We start from the raw sequence: 16,056 nt of genomic DNA, 5'->3' as shown, positions 1-16,056 counted from the left end.
ACTGAAAATTCCAGGTCAGGATCATGCCCCTTAAACTGACATATATACTGTACAGGTTTGGACAGAATAAGACAAGTCGTTCAAAGAAAGAGAAACATTTTGTGACTCGAAGGCTTTTTTCGGCCGGGATCTGATGGTTGTTGTGGGTTTTTCGGGCTCTTTGGCTATGTTCTGAAGGTTGTTCTTCCTGATGTTTTGCCGGTCTCTGTGGCCGGCATCTTCAGAGGACTGGAGTAGGAACTGTGTCCATGCTCTGTTGCTGTTTTTTGGATAGTTGAGTATTTATAGCTGTGGGAATAGCTTTTGTCTTTTTCAGGAAATAGGGTGATCGGTGTGTTTTTGTTGTGATAAGAGGGGGGGAGAGATTATCTGTCACTGTGATTGATGGGTGTCATTAGCTGGTCTTTTTTTTGTGCAATGATCCCTGGTCCTTGAGGCTGGGTAGAGTTTGTTTACCTTTTGCAGGCTGTATTTTTTAGTATTGGGAGCCAGGCCGTGTTTAGTTTTAGGCCTTTTTTTGTTGAAGTTTTGTTGAGGTTTATGGATTTCAATGGCTTCCCTGTGCAGTCTAACATAATGATTGCTGATGTTGTCCAGTACTGTACTTCAGTGTTTTGAAATAGAATTTCATGTCCAGCTTGTTTTAGGGCATGTTCAGCTACTGCTGATTTTTCCAGTTGTTTTAGTCTGCAGTGTCTGTCATGTTCTTTGATTCTGGCGTGAATGCTGCGTTTTGTGGTTCCAATATATACTTGGCCACAACTACAAGTTATACGGTATACTCCTGCGGAGGTGAGGGGGTCCCTTTTGTCCTTTGCTGACCGTAACATTTGTTGTATTTTTGTGGTGTATCTGAATACTGTTTGTAGGTTGTTGTTGTTTTCAAAAGTTTCCCCTGTGGTCCGTGACCCCTTTGATGTATGGCAGAAGTACATTATTTGTGGGTGGCTGTTTTTTCTCTTCAGTTTGGTGTTCTTTTCTTAGTTTGATGGCTCTTTTCTCAGCACTGAACTCAACCATCTGAATTGGGCCCTACAGACGAATGACTATTCCAAGAATGAAATCAAAAGAGCCATCAAACCAAGAAACCTGGAATGTAAGATCTATGAACCTTGGGGAGCTGGATGTGCTCAAACAGGAGATGACAAGAATAAACATTGACATCCTGGGTGTCAGTGAACTAAAATGGGCAGGAATGGGTGAATTCAATTCAGATGATTATTGTATCTATTATTGTGGGCACGTAGCCCATAGAAGGAATGGAGTAGCCCTTATGGTCAACAAAAGAGTGGGAAAAGCTGTACTGTACTGGGATACAATCTCAAAAATGATAGAATGATTTCAATGCGAATCCAAGGCAGACCTTTCAACATCACAGTAATCCACGTTTTTGCACCAACCACCATTGCTGAAGAGGCTGAAATTGACCAATTCTATGAAGACTTAAAAAACCTTTCAAGAATTGACACCAAAGAAAGATGTTCTTCTCATTCTAGGGGACCGGAATGCTAAAGTAGGGAGCCAAGAGATAAAAGGAACAACAGGGAAGTTTGGCCTTGGAGTTCAGAATGAAGCAGGACAAAGGCTAATAGAGTTTTGTCAAGAGAATAAGCTGGTCATCACAAACACTCTTTTCCAACAACACAAGAGGCGACTCTATACATGGAAATCACCAGATGGGCAATACTGAAACCAGATTGATTATATTCTCTGCAGCCAAAGATGGAGAAGTTCTATAGAGTCAGCAAAAACAAGACCTGGAGCTGACTGCGACTCTGATCATCAGCTTCTCATAGCAAAATTCAAGCTTAAACTGAAGAGAGTAGGAAAAACCACTGGGCTAGTCAGGTGTAATCTAAATGAAATCCCTTATGAATACACAGTGGAAGTGAAGAACAGATTTAAGGAACTGGATTTGGTGGACAGAGTGCCTGAATAACTATGGACGGAGGCTCGCAACATTGTACAGGAGGCAGCAACAAAAACCATTACAAAGAAAAGAAAATGCAAGAAAGCAGAGTGGCTGTCCAACGAGGCCTTAGAAATAGCAGAGAGGAGAAGGGAAGCTAAATGCAAGGGAGATAGGGAAAGTTACAGAAAATTGAATGCAGAATTCCAAAGAATAGCAAGGAGAGACAAGAGGGCCTTCTTAAATGAACAATAGAGGAAATAGAGGAAAATAATCGACAAGTAAAAACCAGAGATATGTTCAGGAAAATCGGAGATATTAAAGGAACATTTTGTGCAAAGATGGACATGATAAAGGACAAAAATGGGAAGGACCTAACAGAAACAGAAGATATCAAGAAAAGGTGGCAAGAATACACATAGCAATTATACCAGAAAGATTATACCAGAACCTGGACAGCATTTTAAAATTATGGATACCTAGTGTGGTGCAATGGACAGATCTTGGACTTAAGACTCAAGAATCCTGAGTTCGAATCCCTACTCAACCATAGATACTGAGCGGGTGTAGGAAGGTAAAACCAACCCTTAAATATCTCGTTTACTTTGGAAGCCCTTAGTAGGGTCGTTCTTATCCCGTTAGGAGTGGACGACAGATGCTGTGTATAATATATAACACAGATTTTTCTATGAAAGGGTTAAAATAACTGAGCTCCGACTCCTAGAGAGGGCCAGAACAAGACATTCCTTTGATGCTGCAAAAATTGCATTCCTCTTCCTGTCCCGCCTCTTTCTCCAGGTCTGGCTGGGAAAGAAAAAAAAAGGGAACAGCCTTTCGGATGCAAGGCGCTCTCTCCTCCTCCTCCTCCCCTTTTTGGTGCATTTTAGATTGCAGAGTTGCAAGGCTGCAGCACAACTGGAGAAGTGAGTTTTATTTAAAAGGAGCAGGGGTGGGCGATCAGGTGCAAGGGTGGTGGTGGGTTCAGGTGGAAGGGGTAGCCGCTCCAACGAGCTTGGAATGGGGCGGGGAAGGTGCAGAAGTGCAAAGAGGCTTGACACGGAAAAACCTCAGCTACCTGTTTAGTCTGCCTGTACTAAAAACCCAGAGAGGTCCATAGAGTACTCTCTCTCCCTCCCCCCCGTTTTGGTAGTAACTGAAAACACAAGGAGAACATGCTAAATAACAACAGGATGAGTGTATGACAAGGGTAACTAAGCAATTTTTTTAAAAAAGGAGGGTAGTTTTAATTTGTTGTTGTCAGGACACACACACACACTTGCCTTATGGCAAACCTATGAATGAGTGACCTCCAAAATGTCCTCTCCTCAACAGCCCTGCACAGCTCTTGAAAGCTCAGGGTTGTGGTTTCCTTTAGGGAATCAATCCATCTCATATTTGGTCTTCCTCTTTTCCTGCTGCCTGGACTTGGGGACTGTAGTTGGAGCCACTTTTTTCAAGAGCTTGATGTGCATGTCCAGAAATCCCCAATGGAAACCTATATCAACTCCAACCACCCTTTCCCACCCCTGCCCCATTGCTGTTTTTTGCAGCTATAGAATTGTGTGCATGCTTAGCCAAAGGGTGGTAGAGAAATCCAAAGGGAATCCCATTTATATTAGTCACTTTTGGTCCATCTCATTCAGAGATGGATTTGGTCCATCTCATAACTTGAGCAGCAACGGCTCTCCAGCTTTTTGACAAGGATTTTTTCCAGTCCTCCCTGGAGATGGGCAGGATTAGAACCCAGCCCTTCTGTACAGAGGGCAGCCATTTCACCATTAAGCCTCTATCTCCCAAAGATGATGGAGGGTGGACTCCTTTATTGGTAATAGAGGTTTCGACTGTGGACATTTGTCAGCCATGAAAGCTTGCAGGGTGGCCCTAGCTGTCCTCTGTTCCTATGCCTAGCCAGGCCTGAAGGGAATAATATGTATTGCCCTGGAAACTTTTGATTGTAGCTGAATATTAACATAATTGAATATTCCAGCTCTGCAGTTCAAAGGTGGTGGTGATTGTTCTTGTTGTTCTTCTTTCGTATATGTGATTTTAAAAATCCCTGCATGCAGAAAACTAAAACATCACAGGGAAAGGTAGACTAGAATCTTTCTCCCTGCCCTGCTGGTTTTCTACATGAACACAAAAGAAACTGGAAACATCCAGTTAAATCTAATGTGCAAGGAGAGATAGAATCTCAAGATGCCATGTTTTTCCATGTATAAGACTAACATCTTTAGACTAAAAATTGAGGGTCATCTTATACATGGAAGTAAGCTGAGGAGAGAACAAAAACAAGTGGAGGGGAAAGCAGGGATCAAAGCGATCCTGCAGCGCTTTGATCCCTTTCCCCCTACACTTGCTAAGTCCCGCGTAGATTTCTTAATTCTGGATTAGAGAAGTGGGGGGCGTCTTATATATGGGGGCATCTTATACACGGAAAAATTAATTTAAAATAGACTTTATTCATGAAACAAGTCCCAACATGTTTCTGTCAACAATTTGTTTCATGATTTTCGAATACCCTCCCCCGTAAATATTTCAGTTAATTGGTTTCCTGATTTCACTAAGTAGCCCTTAGTTAACCATCTAAGATTCCATCTCTCCTGGCAGATTAGTCTTCTATATGCAGAGATTTTTGTGTTTGTTTTAACAATGAGGATAGGGATGAGCATCACTGATATGAGTCTCCATCTGATCTTTGTCTGAGACAGAAGGGGTGGCCCTGGTGACTTTGGGCTTTCGCTTTGCCTACTGCTCACTTTTAAAAGGAGAACAACCGCACAATAAACACGGAGACCCAAGCAGGTTGTCCCAAATAAACTCAAATTGGAGAACCAGCCTATTAGACTAATCATAATCCTGTGCTGTTAAGTCCATTCTGACTTGTGGTGACCCTTTTCAGGATTTCCCAGGTGGAGAATATTCAGAAGTGGTTTACCTTTCCCTTCCTCTAGGGGGAGTCTTGGGGCCATTTTATAGCTTGCCCAAGGCTACAGAGGCTGGCTGTACTTACAGGAGGCACAGCAGGGAATCAAACTCCCAATCTCTAGTTCTGCAGCAAGATGGCTAAACTATTGAGTTCTGCAGCCAGCTGGAATGTTGGACTAGGACTCCACAAATCCAGGTTCGATTCCCCTTGAGTCACGAAAGTCACTAGGTCACCTTGGGCCGGTCATTCTCTCTCCAGCTGGCTGACCTCAGGGGAGGATGGAGAAGAAAAGCCAAATATACTGCCTCGTTGGAGGAAAGGCAGATATGTAATATGTAATGAATAAGCAATAAACAAAGCCTTGAACAGACAAGCTGTTCCTCCACCTCTGCTAAAATGAAAAGCATTTTTATCCTGGAATAATAATAATAATAATAATAATAATAATAATAATAATAATAATAATAATAATAATAATAATAATAATAATAATAATGATAATGATAATGATAATGATAATGATGATAATAATAATAATGATAATAATGATAATAATGATAATAATGATAATAATGATGGTGATGGTGATGATGGTGATGTTCCATCAGGTTGATTCCAACTTGAGGCAAATTTTCTCAGGGTTTTCTCGGTATATAGACCTCAGAAATGGTTGACCATTCCCTCTTTCTGGGGGTACCCTGGGACTCTGTGGCTCACCCAAACTACACAATCTTATCTCCTGAGATGCTCCTGGCCTGTGGCTCTATACCCAGGTACCCAACTCACCGAGCTATCCAGCCAGCATCCAGGAGTTCCGATCATATTATTTCTCCAGGGATTTCATTACATCTCAGTTATTAAGAACTTTTGCTAAGATTGTCAGTCTGGGCCGGACAGATGCCGTGCTTGCAGGTGGCCACCCCAGAGAGGCCCAGAAAACTACCACCAGGAATCGGATCTTCTCGGTGGTGGCCGCAATGCTACGGAATAAGTTACCTACGGATATACGGCACCTTCCTCCCTCCTGACCTTCACGAAATGGGTAAAAACCATATCATTTGAAGAGACCTTTAGAAACATCTTACACCTTTGATATCCTAGCGGGCCCATGAATTGAACTGACCATTGAGTTTGATTTGCCGTCCAGGTTTTCCTCTTTTTGTTTGGACATCTTGGGTTTTTATGTCTATTGGTTCTCTCTATTTATGTTCTCATGGGTGGGATTGGGTACAGTGGTGCCTCGCTTGATGAGGATAATCCGTTCCAGTGAAATCGCTGTAGAGCGAAATCCTTGTCAGGCGTTCCATGTGTTGCAATGGGCGAAATACCTGCTCATCCAGCGAAGATCCTCCATAGGGCGGCCATTTTCCGATGCCTGTGCAGTGAAAAATGCCTCCTAAAAACAGTGGGGAGCCATTTTAAGCAGCCAGTGGCCATTTTGAAACCCGACAATCAGTTGTTTTCATCCTCGTAATGCGAAGAATTGGTTCTCGAAGCATGGAACTGATCATCGCAAAGCGGATTTTGCCCATTAAAACATTGTTTTACAATCGCAATTGCGATCACAAAAACATTGTTGTGAAGTGGATTCGTCGTCAAGCGGGGTAATCGTTAAGTGGGGCACCACTGTAATTGTGTTTTAAATGTTGCTAGCCACCCAGAGTACTGCTTGAGCGCTAGATGGTGGATATAAATGTAACGAATAAAATAAAAAAAATATTTCCCCCTCCCCCCCAGAGCTGCAGCCAAGAATTGAGGAACATGGAGGAACAAGACCTGGCTGGACTCAAGCAAGCTGGGGAAAGATTGGAAGAAAGAGGACGAGGCCGTGAGGCTGTCCCGGTGGACGCCACCCCAAAATGTGTGAGTAAAGCTGCTTCGCAGCCAGTTAAACAAGAATCAGAGGAGAGGCTGCAACCGGGCTGGGAAGCCCCCTGGTCTGAGTTCCAGAATCCACCACAGTCCAATTCTTCAAGCTGGAAAAATGCACAGCCTCCGTCACAACGGGGTGGAAAAGAATTCCCAGTCTCCTCAAAAAGAGGCCCCGATCTACGGTCAAGAAAGAAGCATGTATCCCAAGCCGCGACAGGCCTCAGGGACGAAACCCCTGAGGCCGATGGAAGCCTAGACTTTTCTATGGAAGTGAAGGAAGAAGTCCCGGATGAGGAGTCCCCGGATTTGGAGCTGAGGCGCCAGCGGTTCAGGCAGTTCTGCTACCAGGAGGCGGAAGGGCCGCGAAAGGCCTTTGGCCAGCTTTGGGAGCTTTGCCGTCAGTGGCTGGAGCCAGAAAGACACACCAAGGAGCAGATCCTGGAGCTTCTGATCTTGGAGCAGTTCCTAACCATCCTGCCTCCAGCCATGCAGAGCTGGGTCCGGGAAGGTGGTCCTGAGTCCTGTTTGGAGGCAGTGGCCCTGGCAGAGGACTTCTTAACCAGGCAGACCGTTGCTGGAAGATGCCAGCCAAGTGGCCCCAGGAGAGCTGGGGAAAGGGAGAGGGGCCAGCTCCCTTGGAAGGTCTGTGTCGCAACCGCCTCGGGTCTCTCCGGTGTCATGTGTGGGGGTGGGAAGCCGAGAACGGGCCAAAGTTACTTTTTTTGGACCCATTGCTCCCAGAATCCCAGCCAAGCTTATGGGCCAGCTGTAGTCCAAAAAAAAAAAAAGGAACTGATCCTAGCCCAGTTCACTGTGCTGTCCTAGCTATCATTGTGCTGATTTTTCCCTTTGCTGATGAGGAAGGGGTGGTGATGATCTGCTCTCAAGTCAACTCTGGCAATTGTTTTCAGGGTTTTCTGGGTAGAGCATACTCAGACGTGGTTCACTATTCCATTCTTTTAGTGGCATCCTGGAGACTGTACAGCTCGCCCAAGGCTACATAGGCTGACTTTTCTCCTGGGGAGCAGAGTGGGGAATTGAACTCCCAACTTTTGGCTCCACAGCTGGATACCTAAATCACTGAGCTGTTCAGCCCTTGATAAGGAACGTGAGTCATGGAAATACTAAGCATGCCAGGCCATTTCCCTAAAGAACCGCAGAAAACTCCGTTGTGCAGTGTGTAACATGTTGGACAATATCCTGTTGGGATTTCATTCCACTGGAACACAAGCCGTCTTAATTTTTTGGAGGCAAACTTCCAGTTTTAAGGAACCTCCACAGACATTTTCTGTTGCATACCGAGTCATTGTGGCTTGGTATTTAACAGATAAGGTCTAGGATGATGTCATCATCATCTGTAAGTTAATTCTGACTTATGGCAATCTTTTCCAGGGTTTTCCAGGGAGAGAATACACAGAAATGGTTTACCCTTCCCTTTTCTGGCTCGCCCAAGGCCACACAGGCTGGCTCTTCTTACTGGAGGCACAATGGGAAATCAAACTCCCACAGCCAAAGACCTAAACCACTGAGCTATCCAGCCAGCTTAGAGTTGTTTATACAGTGGTGAATATTGATATGGATGTCCCAGTGTGTTTCAACTGAGACATGTTCCTCTTTGGGTGGGATATTCAGATTCACAATTAAGTTTTTCCAACATGGGAGGGCAAAAGGTTCATTCTGGCCAGCTTCAGAGGGCTGACCTGGATCTCATGGGGTGAGGCTGCAGTAGTACAGTGGTGCCTCGCTTTACGATTGAACCGCATTACAACAAACTTTTGCTATTGCTTTTGCAATCGCTTTACAATGTTTCCTATGGGGGAATTACACTTTGCGATGATCGGTTCCCTGCTTCGGGAACCAATTCTTCACAAAACGATGATTTTCGTATAGCTGATCCGCGGTTTCAAAATGGCCACCGGGTAAATAAAATGCCCCCCCCCCGCTGTTTTCTGGGATGGATTCCTCGCTGCACAGGCAGTGAAAATGGCTGCCCTATGGAGGATCTTCGCTGGATGGTGAGCTTCCAGCCCATCAGAATGCATTAAACGGGTTTTAATGCATTTCTATGGGCTTTTTAGTTTCGCTTTATGATGTTTCAGCTCTACAGCAATTTCGCTGGAACGAATTAACATCGTTAAGCGAGGCACCACTGTATAGATTTCTACTGAACATGAGAAACATCCTGATGGAAATAGCCCTTCGTCTTCCCCAAGTTCTTTTTGTGACTTAAAATGCTGTCCCTGTTGTGTGTCTCAGCTCCCAGGGCCTTCAGAAGAAGTAGCCACCAATTCGCCAGTGTTAGAGCAGGACCCTTCAGATAACCTGGTGAAACTGCCTTTAGCCGCAGCTGAGAAGACAGGGGGAAATACAGAAGCCACCTTGCTGGGTATGTATGAGGGGCTCAAGCAAACAGTACTGTTAAAGCCATACACATGTATTTATTTGTTTATAACTTTTTAAAATTGCTTTTCATTTCAAGAAATCTAGGAGGGGTTTGTTGCGGTGCGTTATCAAGTCATTTCCAATTAATGGTGACCCTATGAAATTAATCACTTCAGAAGGTCCTGATCAGCTTCTCCATAAGCTCCAGTGATTCAAATGTGCCTCCACGAGCAGTGAGTGACTACATGCAAGTAAGTCACAACTAGAGTAGCCCCATTTGAATCAATGGAATTGTCAACTCATGACATCCGTGGGCCTGCTGTAGTGCACCTTATTATGCTAAGCAACTTCATGGAAAGCTTCTCCGTGTGGCTGTCATTCAAGTCTGTTCACCTTTTCTGCCCAGAGGAAACTGATCATGGAACCTTAGAATAATGGAATCGGGAGGGGCCAGTAAGGTCATTGAGTCCACTCCCCTGCTCAAGGCAGGAATCCATATCAAAGCAGATGGTTGTCCGATTTTTTCTTGAATGCCTCCAACATTGGCACCTCCTGAAGTGAATGGTTCCTTTGTCATACTACTCTAACAGTTAGAAATATTTTTCCCCTGATATTCAATAGAAATTGGTCTTCTTGTAACCTGAGCCCATTATTACACTCTGGGATGATCGAGAGCAGATCCTGCCCCTCCTCTGTATGACTGCCTTTCAAATATTTGAAAAGTGTTATCATCTCTCCCCTCAGTTTTCTTTTCTGAAGGCTAAACAGGCCCAGTTATTTCAGACTGTCCTCCTAGGGCTTCGTTTCCAGTCCCCTGATCCTCCTTGTTGCCCTCCCTCTGAACTTGCTCCAGTTTGTTGGCATCCTTCTTAAAGTGTAGTGTCCAGAACTAGACCCAGTACTCTAAATGAGGTCTAACCATTGATGAATAGAACGGGACTAGTCCCTCGTGGGATCTGGGGGCTATACTTCTCTTAATGCATCCTACAGTAGTGTTTGCCTTTTTTCTAGTCACATCGCACTGTTGGCTCAGATTCAGCTTGTGATCTACAACAACGCCAAAATCCTTTTCACTCATAGTATTACTGAGCCAAGTATTCCCTGTCTTGTAACTGTGCATTTGTTTCTTTCCCCCACTAGGTTACAGAACTTTGCACTTATCCCTGTTATATTTCATTATGTTGTTTTCAGCCCAGTGCTCAAGCCTGTCCAGATCATTCTGGACATTTTGTTTCCGTCTTCCAGGGTATCAGCTAATCCACCCAGTTTTGTGTCATCTGCAAATCTGATTAGCATTCGCTGCACCCCCTGATCCAGGTCATTAATAAAATTGTTGAAGAGCAGCGGACCTAGGACTGAGCCTTGGGGTACCCTCCCTCTTGTAACCTCCCCCCAGTTAGAGCAGGAGCCATTTGATCACACCTCAAAACATGACGTGAGAATAATCCTGAGTGACAGAAATGCAAAAGTGGGAAATAAAAGAGAATGACATGTTGTCGGATAATTTGGCCTAAGAATCAGAAAGGAAGCAGGGGAATGACACATGAAATTCTGTTCAGACAGGATTTTTTTTCATTTTAAATACACGATTTAGCTAGCCCAATTGGCAGTTGTACTCATGCAGCATCATCAGATGGCCAATACATCAATCAAATAGACCGTATACCGTATTTTTTCGTGTGTAAGACTTATACTTTTGTCTAAAATCTTTAGACTAAAAATTGAGGGTTGTCTTATACACGGGAGTAAGCTGAGGAGAGTGCAATAAGTGGAGGGGAAAGCAGGGACCAAATTGTTCCTGCAGGGCTTTGATCCCTGCTTTCCCCTCCACTTGCTAATCCTTAGCAAAAGGAAAGCAGGGATCAAAGCGCTGCAGGGTCGCTTTGATCCCTGCTTTCCCTTCTGCTTGCTAAGTCCCATGGAGCTTAACAAAAGGAGGGGAGAAAGAATCAAAGCAATCCTGTGGCTGTATAAGGGGGAAAGAGATCAAAACGATTATGCAGTTGCGGGAATGCTTTGATCCCTTTCCCCCTCCTTTTGCTAAACCCCATTTCAATTTCTTAATTTTGGGTTAGAAAAGTGGGGGGCGTCTTATACATGAAAAATTACGGTAGTTGGAAACAGAGATGGAGAATCTGTTCTCTGTGGTAAAAAACACTCCTTAAATAAAGGAGGGATGTGGGAGCTGTGGTGATTCTACCACAGAGATTCTCTATTACAAACAGCCATCAGTCATGTGTCTCCCTTTTTCCCACAGGCAGCGATGAAATGAAGATGAATGAGGAGAGAAAACGCCACCTTAAAAGGCTGGAGACGGTGGAGCTCAAGGAGATGCTGTTGGGAAAAGCCAAAGGAAATCCCTGCTCATTTCAGGCTGAGGAAGTGGCAGTGATAGGGCGTCAGCCCGATTCACAAAGTTTCCTGGAAAACAATCCTGAGATGGAGACAGAAACGGCCTTGCCTTGCCAAAAAGGTCCTGGATGTGCCACGGACGAAGCGATCGGGCAGCGTAAAGCCAAAAAGATCTGCACCGAGTGCGGAAACCTGTGCGAGGTCTTTGACTTGCCCACTGATCGGAAAGCAGAAGCGGAAGAAGAGTTTTACATCTGCCCCAGGTGTGGGAAAACTTTCAAGAATGGAACATCCCTCGTCCTCCCGCCGGGCCCTGCGGCTGCTGCGAAGCCTTATTCTTGTTCTGAGTGTGGGAAAAGCTTCGGCACCAAGGCTTCCCTCCTGAAGCACAAGGGGACCCATTCGGGAGAGAAGCCCTATGTGTGCTCCGAGTGCGGGAAGTGCTTCACCACCAGCTCCAACCTCATCTACCACAACATCGTCCACACCGGGGAGAAACCTCACAAGTGCTCCGACTGTGGCAAAAGCTTCCACTGGAAATCCTCCCTGATCACCCACGAGAGGACCCACACGGGGGAGAAACCGTACGCTTGCCCTGAGTGCGGGAAGAGCTTTGGCAACAGCTCCCAGCTCCTGCGCCACAAGCGGGTGCACACGGGCGAGAAGCCCTACCACTGCTTGGAGTGCGGCCGCAGCTTCAACCAGATCGCTTCCCTCATCGCCCACAAGAGGATCCATACGGGAGAGAAACCGTACGAATGCTCCGAGTGCGGGAAAGGCTTCGGGACCAGGACAAACCTGATGATGCACAAGAGGGTCCACACCGGAGAGAGGCCGTACAAGTGCTCTTATTGTGGGCAGAGCTTCAGCCAGAGGACGCACCTGATCATCCACGAACGGACCCACACGGGGGAGAAGCCCTACACCTGCAACGAGTGCGGGAAGAGCTTCAACGCTAAAGCGCCGCTCATTACTCACAGGCGGACTCACACGGGAGAGAACCTTTACCAGTGCTTCCAGTGCGGGAAAAGCTTCAGCACCAGCTCGAACCTCCTCAACCACAACATCATCCACACGGGGGAAAAGCCGCACAAGTGCTCGGACTGCGGGAAGTGCTTTAATCGGAAATCGTCGCTCATTACGCACCAGCGGACCCACACGGGGGAGAAGCCCTACGGGTGCTTCGAATGTGGGAAACGGTTCATTTCTAGTTCGGACCTCACGAAACATAAGAAAGTGCACCGAGGGAAACGTGCGGAGTCGGCCGAAACGTTTTACAGCCCGGTGCTTGCAGGGCCAGGAAGCATACAGCCAGGAGGGCAACCGTGTTAGGATCAAGAAGTGACATTGCCAGGCCTTGTTTTGTAAATATGGGGCTGCCCCAGACATGTATAATTTGGGGGACAGAGGTTCTGATTCCGAGAGCAAAAGGGGAGGAGCAGATGGGGGCTTGACATTCTCTCCTTCTCATAGCTCATACAAATACACATTTCGGCGTTTCTTTTCCCAACCTGGAGAAAAGTGTCAGGGAGAATATAGACTGTAGGAAGGTAGGAATGGGGTTCAAGACCTAATCTGCCCGTATGAAGGAGTTTATAAACCTGGGGTTAGCAACTTAGGGCCCACCAGACGTTAAATTGGAACTCCCTTCAGTCTTAGGGAGCATAGCCAGTCATGAAGGATAATAGGAATTGTAGTCTAGCAGCATCTAGAGCCGTGGTTCCCCACCTTGGGTCACCCAGGTGTTCTTGGACTGCAACTCCCAGAAACCCCAGCTAGCATTGGTGGTGGTGAAGGCTTCTGGGAGTTGCAGTTTAAGAAAAAGCAAAGTGTGCTGCTTATATACAGCCCCATAGCGCTTCAAGCACTCTCTGGGCAGTTTACAAGTTAATTATTCAGGCTACACATTCCCCCCCCCCCCGTGAGCTGGGTACCCATTTTACCGACCTCGGAAGGATAGAAGGCTGAGTCAACCTTGAGCCGGCTAGCTGGGATTTGAACCCCAGGTCGTGAGCACAGTTTTGGCTGCGGTACAGCGGTTTAACCACTGCACCACGAGGCTCTGTTCCAGGGGAAACAGAAGATGGGGGTGACCCAAGATTGGGAACCACTGTTCTAGACGACTACACACAAATGTAAAACACCCACACACAATTTACTGCCCCTACAGTCTGTGACTTTTTTTAAAAAATCATCCATGTTCCAATAAATGAAGTGAACGCGTACGAAAGTGGGTAGACCGTCGGGGGAGAACAGCCTGTCATTTCTGCTTGTAAAGTCGGCCATACCCTGCCTCTGCTCTATATGGATGAGGCAGACCTTCATTAAAAAAAAAAAACAAGGTCTATCACCCATAGGTTTCTGTTGGGATTAGTTCCCATAGGAACTAATGCAAAACTGGTTAATCCGTACTCTACCACTAGGGGGTTAATTTTTTTCTTCTTTTGACCTAAGATGAATTTAGGTCAAAAAAAAGGGCAGGAAAGGGGTTTTTTTGTTCATAAGTCAAGGCTCCGCTCGCAAGTCGAAGCAAAACTTAGCAAACAGAGCCGTTCATAACTCGAAATGTTCGTAAGTAGAGACATTTGTAAGTCGAGGTACCACTGTACTGTGGTAATGTGGCTTTACAGGAAAAGTTCAAAGTCCTGTTAACCTGCCCTCACCCATCCCGGTCCATAACCACCCCCCTGGCTGAATAGGGTGTTCTGGAATTTGGTAGTGTTAAAAAATAACTTTTTTTGGTAGTGTCAAAAAATAACGACCAGACCAGATGGGCGGGATATAAATCAAATAAATCAAATAAAAATAAATAATAAATAACTTTTTCCAAGTTGTGCTTTTCAAGATGGCATTCCTGTGAGCCCTAGAAATCCAAAGTTTCCTTTGTCATAAGATCACTCTTGCTTCCCATTTGACTGTTAGCTTAGACATTGTTTTCCATGGAGTAAGTTCCACTGAAGCCAGTGGAATTTGCTTCAAGGTAGACCTTTATCAAGACATTTTTATCTACCCCCTACACGTATTAGTGGTGCCCAGTGTGGTGGAGTGCATAGAGTGATGGACTAGGACTCAGGAGGTCTGGTTTCAAATCCCCATTCAGTCATGGAAGCTCACTGGGGAGTCCTGGAATTGGCAAAACCATTCCTTAAATATTTATCATCTATCTTGAAAGCCCTATACAGTGGTGGCTCGCTAGATGATGATAATCCGTTCCACTGAAATCACTGTTTAGCGAAATCATCATCTAGCGAAAAGCATTTCCCCATTGGAATGCATTGAAACCTGTTTAATGCATTCCAATGGGGAAGAATCAGTGGCGTCTAGTGAAGATCGGCCATAGGAAAGCCGCTTTCCGAACTGCTGAGCAGCTGTTTAAATAGCTGTCTTGTGAAGCTTAGGTCCCAAAAACACCCGTTTTGCAAGCGCAGAGGGAACTGTCAAAATCGTTGTCTAGAGAAAATTGGTTTGCGAAGCAGGGACCAAACATTGTCCAGCGAAATTCCCCCATAGGAATCACTGTTTTGCGAGTCGCTATAGCGATCACAAAAAGTCAATGTCTAGCGAAAAAACTGTCATGCGAGGTAACTGTCTAGCGAGGCACCACTGTACTGTAAAGGGTTGCTATAAGTTGGTTTCAATTTAACAGTAGGTCTTAGTATTTAGTAACTCCCATACTTCCAGAGAGTGGCAACGCTAATGGGACAGTATAGAAATGGAAATAAAATAAATAAATAAATATATATATACTTTTAAAATTGTCTGTCATCAAGGACAACATGGCAGCTGGGGAGCCCATGGACACTGGTGAGGATCCTGGGAAGTGTTCACACCTTCTAATTATATCCACATTAATTCCAGTAAACCAGTGCCCAAAATGCTGTTACTTATGCCCGGTGACATTAAGTCCATCAGTGTAAATCTCACTGGAGAGTTGCCACCTGTTAAGAAGGTGGCATTGGCATTTGGTGTGGTACACCAGTAATGTGACTTGGCATGTGATTACAGATGCCTACACTGACTTCTTAACCAGGAGTGGTTTCTGCTGAAATTTATGCCCCTGGATGTAATGCTGGTGTAACTTGTCAGTGAAATTCCCAGTCCTTGTCCCTGAGAACAAGGCTGTTTGGGAGGGCCTAGATCCATTTCAAGGAAGTGTGTCCAACATTGCGTACACTGCAGTTGAGGAACCTCCCACCTGGATAAGAATAATACTGGTGGGGCGACGTTTTGACTTCTCAAAATGGGTAAATTCCTCATAATGCCATTTCTTCTCCATAGATGTCCTTCAGAAGAGGACATCCTGAGATACCTAAAAAGGTATCTTCTATCTGGCAGAGTTTTGAAGACTTTTGGTAAATTTCACTCATCACCACCACCCCTGTTGTGTCCATGAAAGAAAGATGGTGTTCTCCCCCTCACCCCCACTGACCAGCTGAGCCCACCCGCAATATACACTGATTTTTGAGCTTCTGAATGTTCAAATCTCCGCTGGTTTTCAGATTTGGTTATACGTACAATAACTGCTGAAGATGCATCATTTGGATTTTCTTAACTCCAGTTCTCAGAATTTTCTATTGTGGGACTTCCACCTAACAGGCCCACACCTACAGACACC

General features: G+C 45.3%; 1 protein-coding gene across 1 annotated transcript; it reads left to right on the top strand.

Annotated features, from left to right (window-relative positions):
• On the top strand, positions 1-15,513 carry LOC110090345 (uncharacterized). Its single transcript, XM_020814004.3, has 4 exons — positions 1-2,832; positions 6,573-7,349; positions 8,964-9,093; positions 11,347-15,513. Exons 2-4 carry the CDS (start codon positions 6,597-6,599, stop codon positions 12,771-12,773), a joined length of 2,310 nt encoding a protein of 769 aa, XP_020669663.3. The 5' UTR covers positions 1-2,832; positions 6,573-6,596; the 3' UTR covers positions 12,774-15,513.
• Positions 15,514-16,056: the final 543 nt, after the last annotated feature.

Source organism: Pogona vitticeps, chromosome 2, assembly GCF_051106095.1.
Source record: "Pogona vitticeps strain Pit_001003342236 chromosome 2, PviZW2.1, whole genome shotgun sequence".
NCBI classification, from domain to species: domain Eukaryota; kingdom Metazoa; phylum Chordata; class Lepidosauria; order Squamata; family Agamidae; genus Pogona; species Pogona vitticeps.
Note: the sequence above shows the minus strand (reverse complement) of the source record. Positions and strands in the feature narration are given on the sequence as shown.

Bases quoted from the DNA above. Each gene is read 5' to 3' on its own strand.
- LOC110090345 (XM_020814004.3), top strand. From the start codon at position 6,597: ATGGAGGAACAAGACCTGGCTGGACTCAAGCAAGCTGGGGAAAGATTG. The intron at 7,350-8,963 runs GTCTGTGTCGCA...TGTGTGTCTCAG, and splicing joins GGGGCCAGCTCCCTTGGAAG to CTCCCAGGGCCTTCAGAAGA. The intron at 9,094-11,346 runs GTATGTATGAGG...TTTTTCCCACAG, and splicing joins TACAGAAGCCACCTTGCTGG to GCAGCGATGAAATGAAGATG.